The 24,801-nt window shown below is 47.1% G+C and overlaps 3 protein-coding genes across 4 annotated transcripts in view; 2 read left to right on the top strand and 1 right to left on the bottom strand.

Annotated features, from left to right (window-relative positions):
• Positions 1-1,161: 1,161 nt before the first annotated feature.
• Gchfr (GTP cyclohydrolase I feedback regulator) lies at positions 1,162-6,139 on the top strand. 2 transcript variants are annotated; one of them, XM_078049798.1, is made up of 4 exons: positions 1,393-1,564; positions 4,352-4,446; positions 5,659-5,743; positions 5,893-6,139. In XM_078049798.1, the coding sequence occupies exons 1-4, from the start codon at positions 1,529-1,531 to the stop codon at positions 5,911-5,913; spliced, it is 237 nt and encodes a 78-aa protein (XP_077905924.1). In that variant the 5' UTR covers positions 1,393-1,528; the 3' UTR covers positions 5,914-6,139. The 2 variants fall into 2 exon arrangements, with proteins under 2 accessions (XP_005316471.1, XP_077905924.1); XM_005316414.5 differs by having other exon boundaries at positions 1,162-1,564; positions 5,659-6,139.
• Positions 6,140-6,262: 123 nt separating this feature from the next.
• The window catches only part of Dnajc17 (DnaJ heat shock protein family (Hsp40) member C17), a 35,052-nt gene continuing 16,513 nt past the window's right edge, over positions 6,263-24,801 (bottom strand). Inside the window, exons 2-11 of the mRNA XM_078049797.1 lie at positions 17,983-18,052; positions 17,643-17,701; positions 17,331-17,418; positions 14,787-14,872; positions 14,465-14,561; positions 13,905-13,948; positions 13,400-13,477; positions 12,757-12,837; positions 12,199-12,309; positions 6,263-6,455 (exon numbers count right to left, since the gene is read on the bottom strand). Of these exons, the coding sequence (XP_077905923.1) occupies positions 6,336-6,455; positions 12,199-12,309; positions 12,757-12,837; positions 13,400-13,477; positions 13,905-13,948; positions 14,465-14,561; positions 14,787-14,872; positions 17,331-17,418; positions 17,643-17,701; positions 17,983-18,052 (834 nt within the window). The 3' untranslated portion in view covers positions 6,263-6,335. The remainder of the gene's footprint in view (positions 6,456-12,198; positions 12,310-12,756; positions 12,838-13,399; positions 13,478-13,904; positions 13,949-14,464; positions 14,562-14,786; positions 14,873-17,330; positions 17,419-17,642; positions 17,702-17,982; positions 18,053-24,801) is intronic.
• Positions 6,451-10,851, top strand: C5H15orf62 (chromosome 5 C15orf62 homolog). The gene is made up of 2 exons (XM_005316415.4): positions 6,451-8,613; positions 8,849-10,851. Exon 2 carries the CDS (start codon positions 8,932-8,934, stop codon positions 9,457-9,459), a length of 528 nt encoding a protein of 175 aa, XP_005316472.1. The 5' UTR covers positions 6,451-8,613; positions 8,849-8,931; the 3' UTR covers positions 9,460-10,851.

Below are 24,801 nucleotides of genomic sequence, written 5' to 3'. Positions count from 1 at the left end.
TCACAAACCAAGATTTCTCTTGGTTCAGCCCGAGTTTTGAACCCAGGGCCTCACACTTGTTAGCAGAATAATAAATTAGATCAATTAAGCAAAGACCCTTTAGGATTAAGACTTCCTACCTCCTTTACAGCTCTCTTCGCTTCTATCAAAATGCTAGAGACAGAGAGCATGCCCTATAAATGTCTCCTGAATGAAGTACAGATGTTTCCAAGGCCCAGGAGGGAAAGTTACAGGGTATTATTGTTTTGCTTTACTTTTTTTTTTTTTAAGAGAGAGAGAGAATTTTTTAATAATTATTTTTTTAGTTTTCGGTGGACACAACATCTTTTTTAAATATATTTTTTAAAAGTTTTAGGTGGACACAATATCTTATTTTCTTTTATGTGGTGCTGAGGATTGAACCTAGTGCCTCATGCATGCCAGGAAGCTCGCTACCACTTGAGCCACATCCCAAGCCCGGACAAAACATCTTTATTTTATTTTTATGTGGTGCTGAGGGTCGAACCCAGCGCTCCGCGCATGCCAGGCGAGCGCGGTACCACTTGAACCACATCCCTAGTCCTTGCTTTACTTTTTAGAGAAGCAGTCACAACAAGGCAGAGTGTTGAGCTGTCAGATTTTGATACATCCAGATGAGGGCGGGCGTGGATGCCCGGCTATGAAGTCTTTGCTCTCCAATAGCTGGTGCGGGGGATGTTGTTCATTTGCCCCAGATGTTGCCTTCTGTTCTCCTGCTCTAGCGCCTCATCTCTGCAGGAGTGCGTGAAGCTCCCCCAAAGTGAGCCAGATTCCACCCAGTCACTCCAGACTGGCACCCAGCCAAGCCTACAATTCCTGTACAGAATTACTCGTAGGGAATTATAGTCCGGGAGGCAGAACCGCGCAGTGTGTCCCGAATGGTATTTCAGCTTTGACATTAAGTGCTAGTCACAAGCCTCCTGCCCCTGCATCCCGCGCGTCTATGGAATCTCTGAAGAACATGTCTTGGAGAGGGGAAAGGGGTCCACTAAAATTGTTGTAGAGTCCCTGACAGAGAGGGCTTGAGCCTGGGCTGGAGAGCCATTTGCTTCGCAGGAAGAGGCAGGGACCCGCAGGACTTTGGAACCTGTACCAGGAGGTGCTGTAAGAAGAGGGCGCAGGGTCAACGCGCGCTCTCGACGCCACGGCCGCCGAAGCCAGTCGAGTCCGCCCAGACACCACCGCCTCCCAGCCGTGGGAACGCTCCACACCACGCTCCTGGTTCGTTGCGGGCAGACTGGTCGGCGGAAGCAGCTGGTGGAACCCAGGATCTGAGTCCCCGGCTCCGATTGCAAGGGCAGGGAGAACCGCCGAGCGCCAGGCGCGTCACCGCTGCCCGCCCCTGATTGGCCAGCCGCCCTGGCCCGGCACCAGAGGATTGGCGCCGCCAGTGGCCAGAGCCGGAGTAACTGGATTCGGGGCAGCGGGGTCGCAGTCCCAACGCAAGAAGAGCCTGGCTTCTGCGTCGTGTCCAGAGCTGCGAGTGGGATCTGGTCGTGAGGCGTGCATCATGCCTTATGTGCTCATCAGCACCCAGATCCGCATGGTGAGTACCCACCGCCTGGCGGCTCGCGACCGTAGAGACCGCGGCTGCCCCTTCCTGCCTCTATCCTAGTAGTGCGGTCGGGGGCTGAACTTGTTAACCTGCCCGACACGCCCCCGCGATTGCCAGGAGAGGGAACTGGGGAAGCGGGCTCTGCGGGAAGATGCGGGAAGCTCTACCAGCTCCGAGTGCCAAGGCCGCGGAGGAGCCCGGGTGCCTGTGTCCCCGCGACAGGGCGGGCTTGTCCTCCCTGTCCATGGAGGTGCCAGGTAGCCCTGGCCTCACACGTGCTGCATCCAACACTCTATACTGGGCCGTTTTGCAGAAACGAAATGGAATAATCCGTGGAAGGAGGTTTGGGAAAGAAAAGGACGTGCTAAGGCGCTAAACCCCATATGCTAAGTCCCTGGCCCCTACGCTACACCCTTATGCCCTTTTAGGAAGAGTTAGCCCTGAAGGGAAAGAAGAACGTCCTGCTTGTGAAGAAGGAAGGAGAGGTGCACTTAGGGTAGCGTTGTCCAGGAGCCAGAAGGCATAACCCCTTCTCTTGGTTCAGTTTGCTAAGCTTGAAAAAGAAGGTGCTGATTATCCTGGAAGCCCCCTTTTAGCTTCAGAGTAGTATGACTGGGACTGCAGCTGGGCGACAGGATGCCCCTCTCCCCCTTCCCACTCCCCAGGCTCAGGTGATCAAGCAGAGGGACCCAGTTCCCTTGAGATGAAGGAAAGAGAGGGTGGGTTCACCGCGTAACAGTAGAGATCTTGCTGTGCACCAGGGCAGCAGTTCTTGAATCATCTACATAGTTGTTAAAATGTGAATTCCTGGGTCCCCATTCCAGACCTGAAACTCAGTCTTTCTTTGTGGGTTTGGGGAAATGTTCTGCCCAGATGATCCTTTTTTATTATTATTATTTTTAGGTGGACACAATATCTTTATTTTGATGTGGTGCTGAGGGTGGAACCCAGGGCCTCATGCGTGCCAGGCGAGTGCACTACCACTTGAGCCACATCCCCAGCCCAGATAATTCTTATTCATATGTCTTTTTTAGAGTTCAAGACAAGCCTCAGCAACTTATAGCAAGACCCTGTCTCAAAAAATAAACATGTTGAGCTGGGGTTGAGGCTCAGTGGTAGAGTGTTTGCCTCCCACTCATGAACCACAGGTTTGATCCTCAGCACCATATAAAAACAAATAAATAAAAATAAAGATATTGTGTCCAACTACAACTAAATTTTTTAAATAAAATAAAATGTATTAGAAATGTGCACTGGGGAGTGCTGGGGCTTAGTGGTAGAGCACTTGCCAGGCACATGTGAGGCACTGGGTTCGATCCTTGGCACCACATAAAAATAAACAAATAAGATAAAGACATTCTGTCTAATCTACAACTTCAAAAAAATTTTTTTAAATGTATGGGAAATGTGGCCCAGTGATAGAGCACACCTGGAATCAATCCCCAGCTCTCCCCATCAAAAAAAGGTTGGGGGGACTGGAACTTTAACTCAATGCTAGAGCTCTTGTCTAATATGTGAGTCAATACTATCAAAAACACACATATAGGGGCTGGGGTTGTGGCTCAGCAGTAGAGTGCTCGCCTGGCATGTCTTGAGGCCCTGGGTTCGATCCTCAGCACCACATAAAAATAAGTAAATAAAATAAAGTTTTTTTTTTAAAAAAAACAACATTTATGGGGCTTGGATTGTGGCTCAGCGGTAGAGCACTTGCCTGGCATGGGTGGGACCCAGGTTCGATCCTCAGCACCACATAAAAATAAAGGTATTGTGTTGTGTCAATCTACACCTAAAAATATAATAAATATTTTTAAAAAACACATAAGAGTTAGGGGTTGTGGCTCAGTGGTAGCGCTCTTGCCTAGCATGCTTGAGGCACTGGGTTTGATTCTCAGCACCACATACAAATAAATAAAAATCCATCAACCACTAAAAAATATCTGAAAAACCCACATATATCTTTATTGATATTAAATACATGTACCAAAAGAATTAACTAGTTTAAAGTGTACAATTCAGTGCCTCTTTTAGCATATTCAATGTTGCACAAACATCACTATAATCAATTTTATTGATTTTTATTGATTCATTTCTAACACCCTTCTCCCCAAAGAAACCCTGTATCCAGTCCTTCCCCCCAACTCTCTCAGCACTAAGTAACCACTAAACTATTTTCTGTCACTCCATGTGGTCTCCTGGGTCTGACTTCTTTCACTTACATGTTTTCAAGTTTCATCCATATTGTGGCATGCATCAGTGTGTTCTTACTTTTTATTGCCAAAAAAGATTCCACTGTTAGACTGTACTACATGTTGTTTATTCAAAGGTTAACTGACATTTAGGATGTTTCCACCTTTTTTGGATATTAACACTGAATATTTGTGTACATTTGTTCAAAAACATTTGTTTTTTAACTCAGGAAGTTTACCTGCCTGTGTACAAATTTTTGTGTGGACATGTGTTTTCATTTCTCTCATTCTCCAGGTAATTCTAGTACACACAAATGTGGGAGATGGTGCCTGGCATAAGGTATTAATAGTCACACAATGCCCAGTTCCACTTAGAAGGGTCAGGGAGGCCCCACATTGTTGGCCTGAGTGTGGAAGGGCTCCATCCTTCCCAGCTTATAGTGAGCCTCCAAGGATCCTCACTACCACCTTCATTCACTTTTACCTGAAGCTTGCTCAGGGGCAGCAGGCAGGGAAGGAAGAAAGTGATACCTCCCACCTCTACCAGCAGCCAAAGCAGCCAGCCAAGCAGCCACTGTGGCTTACTTTGCAGGAGGTGGGCCCCACCATGGTGGGCGATGAACACTCAGATCCAGAGCTGATGCAGCATCTGGGGGCCTCAAAGAGAAGTGTCCTGGGAAACAACTTGTAAGTAGTGATATCCCTTAGTACCTTCTCCCTGGAATCCCCTAGTTCTGCCCTGTTCCCTTTGCGCAGCCACCAAGTCCAAAGGCAATGCTCAGCTTGGGCCCTCTTACCTGCATCGGGGGACTCTGTCCTCTGTAGGGTTGGTCCTGCCCACAGCTCTGCCCCCAGCTCCTTTACAGTTCCCCAGAGGCTCGCTCAGAAAGCTTTCTCTCTGGCCTTTCTTCATAAGGTAGTTCATCCTGAATGGAAGCCCAGGGCAGTCTATTCTCTGGGTCTAGGACTCAATGAGTGGACTGTTCCTTGCCCTGACCTCTCAGCTCTAAGCTGGATCCCATCAAGCAAAGACAGGAAAGAAAGGTTTCTGAATGGTGAGTGACAAAGCTCAGCCCTAGAAATGCCTGGGTCCTCCTTTCAGCTTAGCTGCTGTCAGGGCACTTTTTGGGCATCCTTCACACTATTTCCATATCTAAACCACTTTTAGACCACACCTAGACCACTTTTCTGCACCTCACCCTTCCTACCCAGGAGTAGGGGACGACCCTGGCCACACAGACTCAAGAATATTTTAAAAAGTTGCCAAAGTGAGTCCAGTTCAAAGAAGGAGAGAGAACTGATCCCAGCCCCTTCAGTCAGTATAGGAATGCGAAAGCCACCCCCATCCTTTCGCCATGAGGCATTTGCCTGGAGATGCCCAGCATGGGGCTGAAGCCCCTTATCTGCTTCATGGCCTTTCAGTACCAATTAAACCTAAAAGAAGGGAAACCAAGCATTCTCCATGTCAGGTAGTAGCATGCACAGCCAGGACCGCAGGACCACCAGGAACGACCCAGAGGCTGGGCAAGGAGTGAGGCCTAAAAGAGCAGGTGACTCTTCCTGAACAGTGGGGCACTCAGGGGACATGTGGCTTTGCCAGACAAACTGGGTCTCCTATCTATGACAATGGGAAAACTAGTCAGCCCCTCTTGGTTTTCTCTCATGTAATAAGAACAATAATAGTACCTTCGTTAGGTTGTTAGGAGGAATAAATTTAAGACACGTAAAGTGCTTCATAGGAGAGGGGATGGGAATGTGCACATAGCCTGGCAGCCAGGAAGTGCCAGTAAATGTCACTTTGAAGAGAGCTCCTTGTCAGGCCTGACCCTCAGCAGATACTAGCTTTGTGTAGGAGCTTTGTCTGTGTTCTCTCATGCCGCCACTCTGGTCTCTTTGCAGCTACGAGTACTACGTCAACGACCCTCCTCGCATAGTCCTGGACAAGCTGGAACGCAAGGGCTTCCGGGTGTTGAGCATGACAGGGGTGGGCCAGACACTGGTGTGGTGCCTGCACAAGGAGTGACCTTCTCCTGATTGCAGAAGGGGCACTCCTCCTTTGGAGGGTCTGCCATGGGCCCTGCCCCCATACTGTCCCACTGACTGCCTCTCTTCCCAAATTGTTTCCTTCTCCAGTTTGGCACCCATGAGCACTGAACTGCCTCTGAAATCCTGCTCCAGTCAACGGGGGACTGGCCCCTTGCCCCAGTGCTCCCAGCTGTCCTCTGGCTGCAGGCCTGACCCTTGCAGTAGGCTGGGTTCTGGGAGCAGGTGTCCACTGCAGCTGGTCATTCCAGTGGAGGATGCCCTGGGACCTGGACAGACAGGTCCTGTGCAGCTAGTCCAAGCCAATAAATGGCTTTGATGAGTGGTTGCTACTGTACTTTGCTTATGCAGTTACTGTCGCTGCAGATCTATCCCTGCCCAGAAAGGGAGCCTGAGCCTGGGTGCAGCCATCTGAGGTAGAGCCCGGTACCCTACACCTAGGCATGGAGTAGAGATAGACTTAAAAAAAAATGTAGTTTATTGGTGCGTGTAACATGGAAAGGGCTGTGGGGTGGGAAGTTTGGAGCTGGGGGCTATGTGGGCTGCCCTTCTTCCTCCTGCTGCATCTGGGCAATCAGCTGTTGGCGCTCAGCTGCCTGGCGAAGGCGCATCATGACAAGGCTCTCGTAGTCCCTCTCCGACAGCACTGAACCCTGGGGAAAAGAGGAGACAAGGAGTGGTCAGGGCCAGCAGGGCACTGCCCCCACAGACTATAGACTGAAGAGGCCTAGACAGAGCTGCACTTTTAAGGGTCAAGAAGGGAAGGACTTTGGAACATCCTTCTGGAATATCTACTCATCCATGTTCCTTCAGAATGTTGCTGGCTTTGTGCTCTAGACTGGCTCTCAGCTGGCTCCCATTTGGCCCATCTAGACCATTACCTCCTGCCAGCCTCTCTTTAACCAGCTCCATCACATCTGCAGTCAGCTCTGTGCACTCTTTCCAGCAAATCACTTCCCCATTCTCTCACCAGGCCCTGTCTCCATTTCCTCTCAGCCTTTATCTGCCACTCCTTCCCTCTACCCCATGGCTTCTGCCTCACACAGGTTCCAATGAAGGAAGCTGCCCCAAGTTCAGGGATCTACCTGGCTATGCTGAGAACAGACCAAAGCTGCCTCCAGCCAGCTGCCTGGCTTCCCTATGGTAGGCTCCTGCTGAGGACACAGAAGGGAGCCCTGCCCTCCACACAGCCTCAAACAACCCCACTACGGAAGTGAGCACAAGGAGACCATTTGCTGCCTAAAAATACACAGCAGGGCTGAAGCGCAGGGCCTGTGGCCTGCTTTTATGATTTTGCTAGCACTGCAGGGGATTAAGGAGGGCTATATTTTAATAACCAAAAGAATAATAAACAACCACCTCAGTGGGTTGAGGCTGCAGGTGGAGAGGCAGTGCTATAGCAGAGCCCTGAGCTGTCAGCCCCAGGTCCTGATAAGGTCTGCAATATGAATTAGAATTAGATCATTTCCTCCCTCAGTGCAGCCAAAGCTGAGAGACTATTCAGACTCCACTAGCTGCTTAGACAAGTGTGAAGCCCACCTAAACTAACACAGAGACAAAGGGTTGCAAATGAGGTGTCCTATCCATGCCAGAAAGCTGTAGAGCCCTGTTCTGGGGTTCTCCACACTGGTGCACTCACATGGAACAGACAAGGAGGAAAGTATGGTGGTCAGTGACCCGAGGATAAGGAGGGAGTGGCTGGAGTTAAGCTGCCTGGCCCTGGTCAGCTGGTGTGGAGTGAGGGGTGTCATGTCAGAGAAATATTCTGCCCTGACCCCTCCCACTGCCCTAGGAGAGTCTCCATCCTAGCCAAACCCCTGGGGGCACTGCTGACAATTCCTAGCAGTCACAATTGACCCAGCCCCCTCCACAGAAGAGGGGTCACAAATAAGGTCCAGTGGCTAGAGGGGAAGGACAGGAGTGGAAGGAGAGAGCAGCACACTCTGACCCTCAACTGATCTCCTGCTGCCAGGAGGGAGGAGTAGGAAACTAAGCGGCCAGACAGGATGTCAGGCCATGGGAAGGGCAACGCTCCCCTCCCCAAGTTAATGTTGCTCTGCCAAGAAAACCCAGAGTCACCCTTGGCATGCCCCAGGCCCAGCCCTGGGAGGAGCCAAGACCTTTATAGGCATGGGGCTGTTCCCCGTTAACACACCCTCTGCTTCCTTCCCCCCATTCCTGCAGGCTCTGCTAATGAGGGCCTGTCACCAGGCCCTAGGGCTGAGTCACCCACACCAGCAACAGGTCGACAGGTCTCTCTTCCTTCCCCAGCAGCTGTTTCCCGGGCCTGCCTTTCAATTAACGCCCACCTCCCTTGGCTCCTCCCAGACACGTTGGGGGCTGGGGAGCCAGGTGTGCAAGCTGGGGCCAGGGTGGTGGAACTGTGATGAGAAAGGAAGCAGTATGGTGACACATAATGCAGGGCTGCCCCCAGACCAGTCCCCAGAAGAATCTTAAGCTTCCCATTGCCCTGGGGTGTTGGTCACAACTGCCCCAATCCCTGCCTGCGGATGCTGCAATTACCTAAGAGCATGAAACCGGCTTCCCACCTGACTGAGTCAGCTGAAAACAAAACATCTCCACTGCCACACACTGGCACAAACAGCCAAGCCACTAATCAGAGTCCCGCAGCCGCTGGTGAGAGGGCAAACGCTGCACTGGCCTAGAGAAGGGCGCAAAAGCCCTCAGGAGTCGATGAAAGGATGAGTTGAGGCCCATCTGCCTCCTGTGGAAGGAGCACACAGCTGCCCTCGCCCAGCTGAGAAGATTCATCTCTGCCACCGCCACCGGAGCTGCCCTCACTCTGGTTCCGTAAGTGCTGTTTCTTCCTTTGGGTTTTTTTCCATTGCCCTATCAAGTAACCAGGCCACTCCTGTCCCTGTGGGAACTCTTGCTACCAGGAACTCCCAGCTCTCTGCTTTCCTGGACAAAAAGTGCCCTCTTCCTGGTCTCATCTCACCATCCAAGATGCTGACCAAAAAGCTAGGGCCTGTTTCCAGCCCACTAGGGCAGACTCCCTGATTCTTGGCATTCGCTGTTCCAGCAGGGACTAAATGGTCACTAGCTGCTCTTGAACACCTGTTTGCTGGCTTCTGAGGTGCCAGACTATCTACTGGTCCCCCAGAGCCCATGGAGACCTGGAGAAAAGGTTCCTTCCGCAATGCCTCCTTCTTCAAGCGGCTGACTCTGGGACGGCCGAGGCGACTCCGGCGACAGGGCAGTGTGCTTAGCCAGGCCAGCACTGCTGGTGGTGACCATGAGGAGTACAGCAACAGAGAGGTTATCCGGGAACTTCAAGGGAGGCCAGATGGACGGCGTCTGCCCCTGTGGGGGGATGAGCAGCCCCGGGCCACTCTGCTGGCACCACCCAAGCCCCCGCGCCTCTACCGAGAGAGCTCCAGCTGTCCGAACATCCTGGAGCCCCCAGCTACCTACACTGCTGCCTACTCGGCCACCCTGCCCTCAGCGCTATCCCTGGCCAGCACCTTCCACCAGTCCTCAGAGGAGGACCTTTCAGACACTGCCACCTTCCAGAAGACACCAGCTCTGGACCTCTGTGATCCCTTCTTCTCCTTCAAAGTGGATTTGGGAATTTCACTTCTTGAAGAAGTCCTACAGATGCTGAGGGAGCAATTTCCTAGTGAGCCTAGCTTTTGAGTGGGGTGAGGGTAGACAGAGATGGGGTGACTGGAGGAGGCAGAGCCTGGCAACCCAGAGAAGGACAGTACAGTTGTGAATTAAAGAAAAGGAAACTGGGGCTCTGCCTGCCCTCTGGGTTCTCAACATACCTTCAAGTCCCCCCAGAGTGGAGGGACAAAGACCAGCTGGGATTGTTGGAGGGTCACTTTCTAGCAAGAGCCCTAGAGGAAGCTGGTGAGGACAGGAAAGAGAGGCCATACCCTGCAACCACAGGAACCAGGCAGAGGACAGACAAGTGACAGGGTGGCAAAGGGGTGAGTTAGGGTATGGGAGGATACAGACTGGGCAGAACACACAGTATCCTGAACCAGCCTCCTCTGAAGCCACCATCAACAGAGAGGTCACAGGACATGTTTAGTCAAAAATGATCCAACCCAGACTAAAAAGGAAACTGGGGAGACCTGAGAGAAAAAGGGAGATAGGTTTGCCTTTGTCCAATATGGTCGAAACTCACTACATGTAGCTATTTAAAATTAAATCAACTGAAATAAAATAAAATTGCAAATTCAATTTGCATTAATCACATTTCAAATGTTCAACAACCACTTTGATTAGTGACTACCATACTGGACAGCACAGCATGAATCCTAACATCACTTGACCAAGGTTCACTGGACTTGCTTGCTGAATGGTAGCCTAGAACCCTCAGTGGCATGAGTGGGGGAAGGGAGATGCATCCAGGGGCTTCAATGGCAAGAAGGGGCTACAGAGCAGGAAAGGTAGGTACAGATACTGAGCAAAATATGAGAAAAAGGCCAAACAAATCATTAGCAGATAAAAGAACATGAGAGATTCAGCCTGCCAAAACAGCTGCCTAGAGCAATCCCTGCTGCCCAGAGAAGTACTCCAAGAGATGCCAGCCAAAGGCAGAGGTGCAGCTTGCAAAGAGGTGCTGTGGGAACTTTCAGGACAATCAGTGATGGGAAACTTTGGGAAATGCTACAAAAATAGTGGCGGATCTCCTTTCTAGAAAAGGAGAGGGATACTAAAAGGATTCTGGACCAGAAGAGGGATACTAAACCACAGAGGGACACCACTGGACTCCCGGATCCTCCACGACTGAGAGCTCTGGCTGGCCCAAACCTGACAATGGGGCTACCAACCAGGCCAAGGCCATCAGCTGAGCTACTGCCCTGCCCTGTGTCCTGGCCTGAGTCCAGCAGCACTCAGACCATGTGGTCTAATCTGCAGGTCTTTCCAAATGTGGCAGAGAGGCAGAGAGAAACTGGGACACATACTGCCTCTATAACCCAAATCTGGGACCTCCTCTTTTTCTTCCTTTTGTGCAAAGATGCCAAGCTGAAAGGCACCTCTGTAACAGAGATAAGAATAAAGTTCTTTCTAATACAATCTATGGAGTTACCTGGGACTATGAAATGCTGAGACTTAAAGGCAGGGAATGAGTGCGCGCGCCCTCTCTCTCTCTCTCTCATAACCCAGAGGTACTATACCACGAAGTCACATCCCTGGCTCTTTTTATTTTTTAATTTGAGACAGGCTCTAAGTAGCTTGGGGCCTCACTAAGTTGCTGAGACTGGCCTCCAACTTGAGATCCTCCTACTTCAGCCTCTCAAATCGCTGGAATTATAGGACTGTGCCACTATGCCTGGCAATGAGATCTCTGTTTTTTTTAAATATTTTTTAATTGTCAATAGACCTTTACTTTATTTATTTATATGCAGTGCTGAGACTCGAACCCAGGGCCTCACACATGTTAGGCAAGCACTATACCACTAAGCCACAACCTCAGCCCCAATGAGGTCTCTTTTAAATCAGGGTCTTGAGTTAGGCTCAGACCATTTCATGTTCCTCCTCTGTCCAATTCTGAAAGACATACCCATAAAATTTCTAGTCCCTCAGAGAGAAATGGAGAAAAATAAGTGAGCAGAACTCCTGCTAACCTATTGAGGAGCTATGGACACACCAAAAAAGCACCAAGATCACTTCAAAAAAGGTAAAAGCCAGGCTGCTAGACTTTGTCCCCAAAACAATCTGTCCCATCATGTGGGGGCAGTTGTGCCCAGAAAGCCTACAAACCCAGGCACTGCAACTAGGTTAGAAAACACGAGAGCCACAGAGGTGGGGTAAACACAAAGCTTCATGGAGCCGTGAGGTCTAGCCGCCAGCACTGGACTAGCATCTATTGGAAGGTGTACATTTTACCACCAGTGGGGGCACCCCAGGGTCTGCAGAGGGCCACTGTTATTTTAGAGAGATGCTGCTTCTTCACAGTTAGCCCCTGACTAGGGAATCAAAGATGCTTAGAAAACAGACGAGCTGGGGAAGAACACAGCTATCCTAGTCACTAGCCCCTTCCTTGTAGCATTGGGTCATCTAAGCTCCAAATGCTTCAAACCACAACCAAGCAACCTGTGTGCCCTCTGGGTGAGGATTAGAGCCCCAGAAGAAGATAGATGTGGAAGGAAAGCAAGATCCAAGGATACTGTGTTGGGCTGGGCGTGTTGCTCAGTGGTAGAGTGTAGTGTACATATATGAAGGGCCTGGGTTTGATCCCCAGCATCACAGAGAGGAAAAGGTGTCAGCAGGGAGTGACAGCTCTCCAGTGAGATTGAACCTCCCAGTCTCACTTTAATTCTGCCAATCTGAACTTGGAAGGAAAGGTCCTGAGAAGAGCACAAATAAGAAGAGGTCCCTGAGTCCTGATCAGGCCCAGCTGGGTGAGGCCTGGCTCTTTACCTTTGATAGTCCTGGAGGAGTGGGGTCCACCATGCCCTGGGGTTGTCCCTCCAACCAGGAAATCTTCAGAGGGTTATCCACCAGGCCCACTTCATTCTGGACAGCCAGCTCCTGCCAAACAGAGACCCAGTCCTCGTCTCATCCATCAAGTTAGCCATTTAACTTGTTCTCTCTATTCCCCAGAAAGAACCAGCATTCTAGTCCCACAAACAATGATGGCAACCTCAACTACCATAAATAATAGTGTGCTAAAACTCTGACCCTTCTCATGGGAAAAGTGGTGGGGATCAATCTTCTGCTTTGGGGGAGCAAGGAGAAGGAGTAGGAAGGAATTCTGGGGCTCAAATCCTGAAAGGGTGAAGGGTGGAGGGTGTGCAGCCAGTTGGCATGAAATTAAAAGTCAGAGCATTCACCCTAGGACTTGGGGGGTCTAGGCTCTGGGATGGCCTAGAGGTCACTTGGAAGTATGGATTACCAACTTGGAGGGCCCATAAAAGTGGGTCCCTGTCCTAGAATGATAGGGACACCAGTGGTCCCCAAGTCCCCTGCAGGACTCACCGCAGCCTTGACAGTTGCAAACTCCACTATGGCAGTGCCTGCTTTCTTACTTGAAAGCACCAGGTTGAGAACTTCACCATACTGTGGAGACAAGAGTGTCTAGTAAGCATGACTGGGCTGCTGGCCATGCCTAGCACGTGCCAGAGACCAGCCTGGGCTGCCCTGAGGCCCACTAGGGCATTGTTAGCATGAGGATAACTTCTTATTGCTAGAGGCCCAGAGAAGTGAGAACAGAGATGAGAAAGAAATAAAGATTTTTTTCTAGGACTGCAGGACAACAAAGGACTAAGGACAGAGGCTGGAATAATGGCACAGTTGCCTCAGCTAGTTGAAGGCAGTCATGAAGATAGGGTTTTCATGCCAGAAATGCCCCCCTCTCTCCCAGCACGCTCAGCCAAGCCCATGCTTCCAAGGTAAGGGCTAGATGGGTAATGAAGGAGAGACCTGGCTGGAGTGGGCAAATAGCAACCCAAGGGATAAGAAGATCATAGATTGGAGAAAAGTCTTTAGGCTGTCCCATGGTCAGCCTAAACAAGATATAAGAATAACAAAAAGCAGAGATGTTCAGGGGCATAAAAAATCCTGGGGTGTAGGATAAGCTATGTGCTGAATGTCAGGAAGGGAGAAAATCAGCAGGGTATACCTTTTGCAAGAGATGCAGGAGGACATCTTTGGAGTAGCCACCCTGGGACTCATCCTCCTTCTTGCACTTCCATTTTAGCTAAAAAGATAGATTAATAAAGATTGATCTTTGGCTGAACAAAACCAAACTCACAACTGAGCTGGACAGTCTGAGCAGATGCCTTGCTCATTTCTAAGCACCACCAAAAACATGTTTTCCTGGTGAAAACAGAGGCAGGGTGGCCTGCTTACCCTTAGCAATGCTTCCCACCCTGTAAGTCACTCTCTTTAGAGGGCTTGGGAATGCTCTACCCTGCAATCGTCAGGCCTGAAAGCTGCCTTCCATGGCAAGCTCTAAGGGCAGTCCTGCTTTCCAGGAGGCTAAAGGATGGAAAGGATATGGCAGTTGTGGTGGTGACCTTAGAGACTAAATATTTCCCTGACGGACCACTAAAACCACATAAAATCATCTGTTCTTGTAAGGATTAGGTGCTATGGGGTAGCCTACAGATCCCGTCCAGGCTCACCTTTAGTTTGGGAGTTCCTCTGCATTCAGTACTTTCTACCTTTCCTAGAAATATTGGGAAAAGAGGAAGATAAAATATGAGGTTCTTCCAGAGGGGAGGCAGCCAAAAGCCAGAGGACCTAAAAAAGGTTACTTCTGACCAAGGGCAGTATCTGCCCTACCCTACCTAATGAGGGCCTGGTGGGGACATTGCATATCATCCAACCCCATCCTCAGGGTGGCCTACTTGGCTACCTCCCAAGGGTCATCTGTTAGCTCTTTCCAAATGAAGAGTCGGGAGCACCTGCTGGGGGCAGGAAGCAGAGACACACCCACATAGTTCCACTGAAGCAAAGTCCCCCAGGGCCCTTCCCTGGGGATCTCCTCCAAAAGAGAGCTACTCTGTGTGGGACTAATACTAATGTGGCAGGAGATCCCAAGGGGAGTAAAAAAAGTTCCCCAAGAACTGGTATGTTAGAATATGGTGCCATGGGTTCTAGGAAGTAGAAGCCTCCACAGCCATTTGCTCTGGGCAAGGGGGAGCTGCCCTTAAGGAGAGACAGGGGAGAGTGGTATTCTCACCTCTCAGCCTCTGCTCACGGTCCTGACGTATCTGCTCCTGGATCAGCTTTTGTTGCTCCTCCAGCTGTCGGGAACCCTCTTCTCGTAGGCGTGCAATCTACAGAGCAGGGGGTGGAGGGGGGACAATTCTGTGCAGATCCAATTTCAGGTTGATTCACCTTGTAAAGGTCCCACCTGCACGCTAGGGCTCAGCAACCTGTGGGTGGAACAAATCACCCATCTCCCACAGAAGAACGTGGGAAGAGCAAGCCTCCCTACCACAACAGTCATCCAAATCCTTCCTCCCCCCACTCCTCCTGTAGCAGATGGCCCACAGGCTTACCTCTTGCTCTAGCGTCCTGGTGTTCTGGCTCTCTTCCTCCTCCTCACTCCCCCGGGCCTGGGCCTGCCGCTCCCGAGCCTCCAGGTCTAGGCACAAGAGTTGAATGACCCAATCACTGGTCTGCAGTTTCTGCACTGACTCAGATCACCCTAGCTCTGGCTGATAAGACCACACAGTAATTCCTGCCCCCTCCTACCATGCCCATTTGCTCCCAAGTTACTTTCCACTAAGAAAGTCATAGCACAGAACGGGTATGGGATCCAATCAAGTGACAACGGTCTGGAAGAATTAAAACAGTTTACATCAATTGAGCTGGTCCTCTCCAGGCAGTGAAAAGGGTACAGGTGGGCACTTATGTCAGCAGCTCAGGACCTTGAGTCAGGGATGCCTTTGGATAAAGTTTCTGGCCTCTATTTCTGTGGTTTGGCACCATAGCCAGGACTTTGCCTTGGCTTTGATTCATTTCCCACCACTGAATTCAATTTCTCATTGTCTCCCTTACCTCCCACTTGAATCACCTTTACCAAGCCTTACTTGTAGACCTGGTAAAGTGGCTCTTTCAGGGATGGGCAGATTGGCGGAGGATACCTCAGATCCTGGAGCCCTCCTGCCTCTCAAGAGAGGCAGGAGGGCTGTGTCAGGCCATCTGTCCTGTGTCAGGCCAGATGCCATGACAAACCATTCTTTCAGGTCTAGAAGTCACTGCTTTCCTTTTTGCACACTTACTCACATAGGACCTCTTTTTATTTTATTTTTGCAGTTCTGGGAAATCAAAATCATATACTAGGCAAGTACTCAACCACTGAGTTATACACTCCACCCATTTTTATAAATTTTTCCCACTGGGGATTGAACCCAGGGGTGATTTGCCACTGAGCTACATTGCCAGTCCTTTTCATTTTTTGAGACATTTTTTAAGTTGCTTAGGGCCTCACTAAATTGCTGAGGCTGGCTTTGAACTTGTGATTCTTCCGTCTTAGCCTCTCAAGTTGCTGGAATTACAGGCATGTGCCACCTTGCCTCGTTCCATCTTTTTTTTTTTTTTGGTAGAGAAATGGATGCACCTGGAGCTGGAAACAGTGGAATATGCCTTTTGAGGCAGGAGGATCACAAGTTAGAGGCTAGCCTGGGCAATTTAGCAAGACCGTGTCTCAAAACAAACAATAAAAAAGGTATGGAAGGGGCTGGAGATGTGGCTCAAGCGGTAGCGCGCTCGCCTGGCATGCGTGCGGCCCGGGTTCGATCCTCAGCACCACATACCAACAAAGATGTTGTGTCCGCCGAGAACTAAAAAAAAATAAATATTAAAAATTCTCTCTCTCTCCCTCTCTCCTCTCTCATTCTCTCTTTCAAAAAAAAAAAAGGTATGGAAGATAGTTCAGTGGTAGAGTGCTCTCCCAATTCAATACTAATATCAGAGGGGGGAAAAAAACAACACTGAATATGCAAAATCTAAGAAGGGAATAAGACTGAGAACAGAATGTCTGAACCAATCTTCTTGGGTTGATGAAAATGTTCTAAAATTGATTTTTAGTCATAGTGGCAAAATCTGGTAAATTTAATAAAAATCATTGAATCATATAGTTGAACTGAATCAATATTGCAATATGTAAAGAGTACCTCAAAATAAAAGCTGTTCAAAAAACAAAGCTCAGGGCTAGAGATTTAGTTCAGTGGTCGAGTGTGGGGTAGCTCTGATCAAGAGCTGAGCACGCCCCCCTCAGCCTTGAGTAATGGGGGTGTGGAACTGGCATCCCACGCAGCACGAAGCAAGCAGGCCTTACCTTCGCAGGTAAGGAAGTGCAGCTCTGGGACTGGGTATCACCCAATGAGACTGGACTACAGCCCCCTGTTTGTTGCCTTATTTGGGTGGAATATTCTATCAAATGTCTTTCCCCTAATAAAAACAGGATTTCGGGGTACGTTCGCTCTCTTGCCTCTTGCCTTCATTGCTCCCCTTGCCCTTTAGCTTGGGAGCTGTCACATGAGGTCTCAGAGCCGTCCCTGACCCCTGAAAAAGGTATTTCTGGTTTGTGTGGTCTTTTTGTTGCCAGTGCAATTCACACGGAGTGACCCTGACTCGTGGCAAGCACAGGAGTGGGAGACAGTAGAGCACTTGCCTAGCGTACCTGAGGCCCTGAGTTTGATCACCAACCCAGAAAGGGGAAAAAAAATCAACTAGCCTGGACCGCTTAGAATTCTTCTGAGGGAGCATTTCAGGAGTGAAAGCTCTGGGCAGAGATGAGACTGGAACAAATAAAAAAAAGACCCAACTTACCATGAGAAATAAGAACACTGTTACTCATAACTGTATGGGTTTAAATCCCAGCTCCAGCAAGTTTCTAAACTTTAATAGTAAATTTAGTAATTGCTATTATTTCTAAGGGAGTCTTTAGGACCCAACCTCTCAGAACAATTTTGCCCAGAACCTGGACTAAGAGACTTTGCATTGCTGGAAGTGAAGCTCTAGGAAGAAAAGTAAAGAAAGTGAATGAAAATGGTCAAGGAAGTTCCAGGCCCATCCAGCACCGCAAAGTCACCTACCAAGCTTCACTTTCTTCCTTTTCTCATCGAGTTTCTGGGTCCTCTCTGCTGCCTGCTTCTTGGCTTTTCTGACCTTGTCATATGCAGCCTGACAGGAGAAAGGAACACAGAGCAGTAGGTCAGCCAGAAAAAAAGGACAGAGCCCCAGCAATCTCCCTAGCCCCTGCCTCCTAGCCCAGAGTCATCAGGGCAACAGGTAGGAGACTGGCTCTCTGGGGCTTAGACAAAGACTGTGCCCCATGGCAGAGGGCAGAGGATCAAGGCTGAAAGCAGCAGCGGTCTCTAACCAATGGCAACTATACAGATACTTACCCTGGCTGCAGCATCAGTCAGTACTTCCAAGGCCTGAGAGAGCTGGTGGAAGAGTTCAGCTAAATAAGGACCCAGAAAACAGAGTAAAGAAAGTTAGACTTGGCAATGATATGCTCCCTCAAAAAAACACTTCTTAGCCACAGGAGGGCAGAAAAACTGACATCAGCAGATGGCAGACCTGCAAGGAAGAGTGAGTGCATCAGCAACTAACTGGATGCCCTAACGTGAAGCCCAGACCAGGCCATGAGCATCTACACTTCAGAGCATTCCCAAGCAGAGCTTAGCACAACACCCAAGTGACTAACTGGGTCTTTTCCTTCCCATGCCCTTGGAGTCTCACCTGCTCTGGGATTATCAGGATTTTTGTCTGGGTGACAGGATAGTGCCTTCTGCCTGTATGCCTTCTTCACCTAGAAGAGTCAGAAGATGTGGTCATCCACCCCTCTCACAGTGACAGAGAAATCTTGATAAAACAATAAAAGAAACTCCATGCCCATCTAAAAGAAAGGCTGCTGATTCCCTCTTCATAGCTACCATGGAGATTTGCAAGTGAGGAGACAAAGGCTATGGAGGGAGCCAGCCACTGCTGCCAACAGAGGAGCCAGGCCTATTTCCCACTCAGTGCTGAATCTCACCACTGCTATGTCAAAGGGTCTCCTAAGGGGCAGAAGCACAGTATTCTGGTCTCTATATAACCACCTGCAAACAGCTATTCTCTACACAATTTTGGTAGGCATGAAAGCTAGGGCAACCTTTCTGGAGGAAAATTGTGCCAAATTGTAAGATGTACTTTCCCTTTGACCCAGTCCTAGGAATTTGGACTCGTAGAGATATGCCAAAACAAATACACAAGAAGCTTACTGTGACACTGTTTATACTAGGCACCCACTGGAATCAGCCAGATTTTCATCAACAAGGAGACCCATTTAAATCACTACAATAAGCTGGATACGGTGGGGCACACCTGCAATTCCAGCTACTGGGGAGGCTGAGGCAGAAGGAGCACAAGTTTGAGGTCAACCTGGGCAACTTAACAAGCCCCTGTCTTAACAAAATAAAAAAATAAAATAGGCTAGAGGTGTGTGGCTCAGTGGTTAAGTGCTCATAAGGCCCTGGGTTCAATTCCTAGCATACACACAGAAACATTACAATACCCAGAGGTCTCTGTGTGCTAAGAAAGATCTTTAGAATAATATGAGTAAAACAAGCAAGGTTCAGAACAGTGTGATTACTTTGGGATTTTAAATTTAAAAACAAATGGGACACAAAATTACAGATATCTGGGCATGTGTACTGTTTTATTTCTTTCTCAAGGCAATCATAAGGAACTTAATGGTGGTCTCCTTTGGCTAGGGTGAAGGTGGAGGGGTAGGAAATATTTACTTATCATTTTATACCCTTCTGTGGTTCAAACTGTCAAACCTTAAACAGGTCTTTTAACCTTCTTAAACAGGTTTATCATTTTTCAATACCCTTAGTGGGTGATTTATGGTCCTTTTTTTTTTTTTTATCAATTGAACTCAGGGCACTTGACCACTGAGCCATTTTACCAGCACTATTTTGTATTTTATTTAGAGACAGGATCTCACTGAGTTGCTTAGTGCCTAAGTTTTTGCTGAGGCTGGTTTTGAACTCACAATCCTCCTCCCCAGCCTCTGGGATTACAGGCGTGTGCCACCATAACCATCTAAAATGGTCCATTTTTAGTTTTCATATTGGTATTTCTCTATATTAAAAAGAAAAAATCCTACTATTTCTCATATTAGAAAAATAAGGAATCATAACTCCCAAGATTCTCTTTCACACATGACCTATCTAGTCATTATAAGTGAAAGGATAGTAAAAAAAAAAATCACAGATTCTGTCCCTGCTTCCTATTGCCTCCACCCCTCACTTTGGCTCTGTACAAACTGTTGCTCAAACTCCTGGAGGAACAGCTAAACAGACTGGCTTTCCAGGCTTCACAGACAAAAGCAATAAGTATTTCTACACCCAAGTGTGCTAAATAAGGACCTTCAGAAGCAGGCATCCATAATCTGCCATCTTCAGGGAAAGCCTGCTGGGCAGGTGCCTGACTCAACTCCCACCTCCAGGCCAGGCACCATGTCCATGACCTTTGTAGGTGTGCTGCCACCTGCTGGGCTATGGCCAGTCCCACACCTTCACTTGCCAGGGCAATCCAAGCCTTTCTTTTGGCTCTCCTGACTGAGCTCAGAGACAGGTATGACTCCCTGGACAGGCCTTGAGCCATAAGCAAGCAGATGTGTCTCCCTCCCTGCCTCCCACCTTTCCAATCACCTACCTATGCACACCTGGCCCACCTGCTCACCTATTAGCTCTGTTTTCACGATTAAAAAATAACAATGAAGCCAGGCATGGGGAAGCATGCCTGTAATCCCACGGGCTCAGGAAACTGAGGCTGGAGGATTGTGAGTTCAAAGGCAGCCTCAGCAACAGTGAGGTACTAAGCAACTCAGTGAGACCCTGTCTCTAAATAAAATATAAAATAGGGCTGGGTCTGTGGCTCCATGGTTGAGAACCCCTAAGTTCAATCTCTAGTATACCACTGCCCCCACTCCCACCCCCACCCCCCAAAAAAAAAACAATGAGCTGGGCACGGTGGTGCACACCTGTAATCCCAGCAGCTCGTGAGGCTGAGACAAAATACAAAATCGGGCTGGGGATGTGACTCAGTGATGGAGTGCCCCTGGGTTCAATCCTTGGTACCAAAAACAAACAAAGAAACAAACAAAACAATAATAAGGGAAGGGAAAAGGACAGCTTTCAGGATAGTCTTACTTTTGCAATGTCATCTTTATCGTTTGTCTCTTCTCCCTTTCACTTGTTTGGCTCTGTGCTTCCCTCAGCTTCATTTCCTTTTTTTTTTTTTTTTTTTTAATATTTTTTAGTTGTAGATGGACACAATACCTTTATTTAATTTATTTATTTTTATGCGGTGCTGAGGGTCGAACCCAGTGCCTCATACATGCCAGGCAAGCACTCCACCACTGAGCCACACCCCAGCCCTCCTTTTTATTTTAAACCAAACTTTTATTAAATACTTCTTTTTTTTTTTTTTTTTTTTTTTTTGAGGTTCCTAGGTTAACTGGATGGTGGGTGTCTTTCTAACTCTTCCTCTTTTTTTTTTTTTTGTACCAGGGATTGAACTCAGGAGCACTTGAGCACTAAGCCACCTCCCCAGCCCTGTGTTGTATTTTATTTAGAGACAGGGTCTCACTGAGTTGCTTAGCACCTTGCTATTGCTGAGGCTGGCTTTGAACACGTGATCCTAGTTTCATCACCAACATAGAAAGGAGGAAAAAAAAATCAACTAGCCTGGACTTCCAGAGTCGCTGGAATTCCAGGCATGGACCACAGCGCCCCGCTCTAACCTTTCCCCTTTATCACTCCAACACATGGAAGCACCTACACACACTTATAAGAGAGGGATGGGGTTGTTGGCTCTTTACCTCCACCTTTCTCTGGCCCCCTTTGCCTTCACTCTAAGATGAGATGAGTGAAGGGAGAGACAGGGAGAAGGGGCCATGAGTCTTGGGAGCAGTCTCCCCCATATCTTATGGCCTCAGTCTGCAAAATTGCCCAGGGAATATTTCCCCATTACCAGGATAAGCAGGCGTGCCCTATGGATATAAGAGAATTTTGTGGAAGATTTTTTTTCTTTTGTATCATGGGGTTCTTATTAAAGTAGTTCATATGCTTTTTTTTTCTGTAAATCTGGGAGGGAAAGTAGAAGGGAAAGAGAAGCATGAGAAGGATCAGAAAGAAAGCAAGATAAAAAGGGATAGGGTGAGTTGGGTAAAGATAACTCCTTTGTTTCTCTTTTCTATTGTTTTTGAAAAAGTGCTATATGAATTTCATTCTAAAAGAATAACATTAGGGCTGGGGTTGTGGCTCAGTGGTAGAGCGCTTGCCTATCATGTTCGAGGCACTGGATTCAATTCTCAGCATCACATATAAATAAACGAATAAAATAAAGATCCATCAACATCTCAAAGAATTTTTTAAAAAGAATAATATTAAATATTGTTCTGTGTTTTAAAGTTCATTTTAGATATAGTATATGATAATTAATTGGTTTTTCACTTAAATGGAGAAGCAAAACTGTTCAAACAAAAAAATATGTAACAATGGAAAGTTAATCTACATATTAATTTACTTCCTTCTCAATTCTCTTTCCAGAATGTGTTTCTTTGACAAATGTCTATAACAGTCTCATGAGATTTTACTTAAGTTAGCCAGTACAGTTATATCTAGCTTATCTCACTCCCTACCTAGGTGAGCTCTACTCTTGTCTCCAGCCTCCCACACAACCAAACACAACTGCCTGGACCCCCATTCCCTCAAGACATGGCCTATGCCTCAATTTTCAAACCAATTTTTTTTTTTTTTGGTGCCAGGGATTGAACCTAGGGACCTTTAGTCACTAAGCCACATCCCCAGCACCCCCTTTTTAAAAAAAATATTTATTTTTTAATCATAGGTGGACACAATATCTTTATTTTTATGTGGTGCTGAGGATCGAACCCAATGCCTCAGGTATGGAAGGCAAGCTGGGCCATAACCCTAGCACCCTAGACCCTTTATTTATTTATTTATTTATTTATTTTTATTTGGGACAGGGTCTCATTAAGTTGCTTAGGGCCTCACTAAATTGCTGAGGCTGGCTTTGAACTCATGATTCCCCTGACTCAGCCTCCCAAACCCCTGGGATTACAGGCATGCACCCACTACGCCCACCTCCAAACCATCTTTTTTTTTTTTTTTTTTTTTAGTTGGGCACAATAGCTAGATTTTATTAATTTTATTTTTACGTGGTGCTAAGGATTGAACCAAGGGCCTCACATGTGCTAGGCGAACACTCTAACACTGAGCCACAACCCCAGTCCTCCAAACCGTCTTTGAAAGATGTAAAGGGCTGAACATTCTGTGTTGAAGCTTCTTTAAGGAAAAAAACAAAATAAAACAAAAACTGGCCAGGCATTAGCAGGAAGAGAGATGAAATTCTTAAAGTGAAGATAAGCTGGTATTCATTCGTAGGGAGGTATGAGTAAGGGGATAAAGATGATTCTGGGAGCTTCTCCCTGCAGTACTGAATCTACCGGACCTACCCATTAAAGAAGCATATAGATATGCAGGGGCTGATGTGAGGTTGGGGATACAAAGAAAAATCAGGAATATTAACAGAATGACAAAGAAGAGGAAGACAATGGTTAGCAAAGAAGATGCCAGTATGTGAGATGCCGCAAAAGTGGTCCACAATAATGGAAATAGAGAAGGGAATGGCTAATTTATCCTTGAAAGCTTCCCAGAAGAGGCAATATCTAACTAGGTCTTGAAAAGTGAGTGGAGCCAGGTGTGGTAGTGCACATCAGTAATCCCATCAACTTGGGAGGCTGAGGCAGGAGAATCAGGATGATCCAAAGTTTGAGGCCAGCATCAGCAACTTAGTGAGGCCCTAAGCAACCTAGTGAGGCCCTGTCTCAAAATAAAAAATTAAAAGGGCTGGAGATTGGTTCAGTGGTTAGCACTCCTTGGTTCAATCCCCAGTACAACCTCTCCTCCACTCCTCCATCCCCAAAAAAGAAACGTGATGGGGTTCTCCAGGCAGAGAGCCAGAAAGAACATTTAAAACCCAGAATATAAAAACACCTGGATTTCTCAAGCCCCAGACCAGTTCAGAGGAGACAGAGAAAAGTTTTGTATAAGGAAAAGGTACTAAGAACAGAAAAGGTCAGGAAAAAACAGACATAACTGTAATAAAACATGAAGGGGCTGGGAATGTGGCTCAAGTGGTAGCACACTCGCCTGGCATGTGTGAGGTGCTGGGTTTGATCCTCAGCACCACATAAAAATAAAATAAAGGGGCTGGGATTGTGGCTCAGTGGTAAAGCACTCGGGTTTGATCCTCAGCACCACATACAAACAAAGATGCTGTGTCTGCCTAAAACTAAAAAATAAATATTTAAAACAAAATTCTCTAAATAAATAAATAAATAAATAAAGGCATTGTGTTGTGTTCATCTACACCTAAAAAATAAATGTTAAAACTAAATAAATAAAATAAAGATACTGTATCCACCTAAAACTAAAAAATAAATTTAAAAAATAAAACATGGAGATAAAAATAATGGTTTTCATCAGAGGATGTTTTGGTAAATAAAAAAAAAATTCTAACAAAAAACAGAACTGGGGTCTGGGGATGTGGCTCAGGAAACTCCTGGGTTCAATCCCCAGTACCTATATAAATATCTGAAAAAAATAAAAATTAGGGGCTGGGGATGTGGCTCAAGCGGTAGTGCGCTCGCCTGGCATGCATGCGGCCCGGGTTCAATCCTCAGCACCACATACAAACAAAGATGTTGTGTCTGCCGAAAACTAAAAAACAATAAATAAAATATTCTCTCTCTCTCTCTCTCTTAAAAATAAATAAATAAATAAATAAAAATTAGTTCAAAGTAAACTAATTTACTTCCTACTAATTTGTAGGAAAGAACAGATAAATACAAACAAATTTATTACATTAAGTGAAAAAGTTAGATCTTCATCTCAAACCATATACCAAAATACTTCCAGATATATTAAAACAAAAATATAAAAAACAAAACTAAAAAAATAAAAAATGGGACTAATGTACTTTCAAAAAGACAAGCATAAATAAAATCAAGGGAAGGAAACCACATAAAAGTTTCTGTAAGTCAAAAATCACAGACAAGCTTGAAATATCTAGAAATTCATACAATATTTATAAATGCAGCTATTTATGTATAACATTATTCATAATAGAAGAAAGTTAGAAATCATTTAAATTCCAAAACAAAAATAGTAGCTTACACTTATGGCAATGCTTACCATAAGGCAAGTTCTGTTTGAAGTACTTTATAAGTATTAACCAATTTAACACTTAAAATCCCTTTGAGGTAGAAATTATTATTATCTTCATTTTGTAAATGAGGAAACTGACATAATGAGTTAATTATGATACTAAAAATCCATTTAATGGAAAACCACACAGTCATTCCATTAAACAAAAAACATACTCTTTCAGTCAAACACCATAGAACATTGACTCCCATTTCATTTATAACTTTAAAGGCTGAATGCGGGGTAGAGGGTTGTCTAAACTTCCACTATCCCCAAG

The sequence above is a fragment of the Ictidomys tridecemlineatus genome, chromosome 5, assembly GCF_052094955.1.
Source record: "Ictidomys tridecemlineatus isolate mIctTri1 chromosome 5, mIctTri1.hap1, whole genome shotgun sequence".
Taxonomy (NCBI): Eukaryota; Metazoa; Chordata; class Mammalia; order Rodentia; family Sciuridae; genus Ictidomys; species Ictidomys tridecemlineatus.
This window is presented reverse-complemented; position numbering and strand designations above follow the sequence as displayed.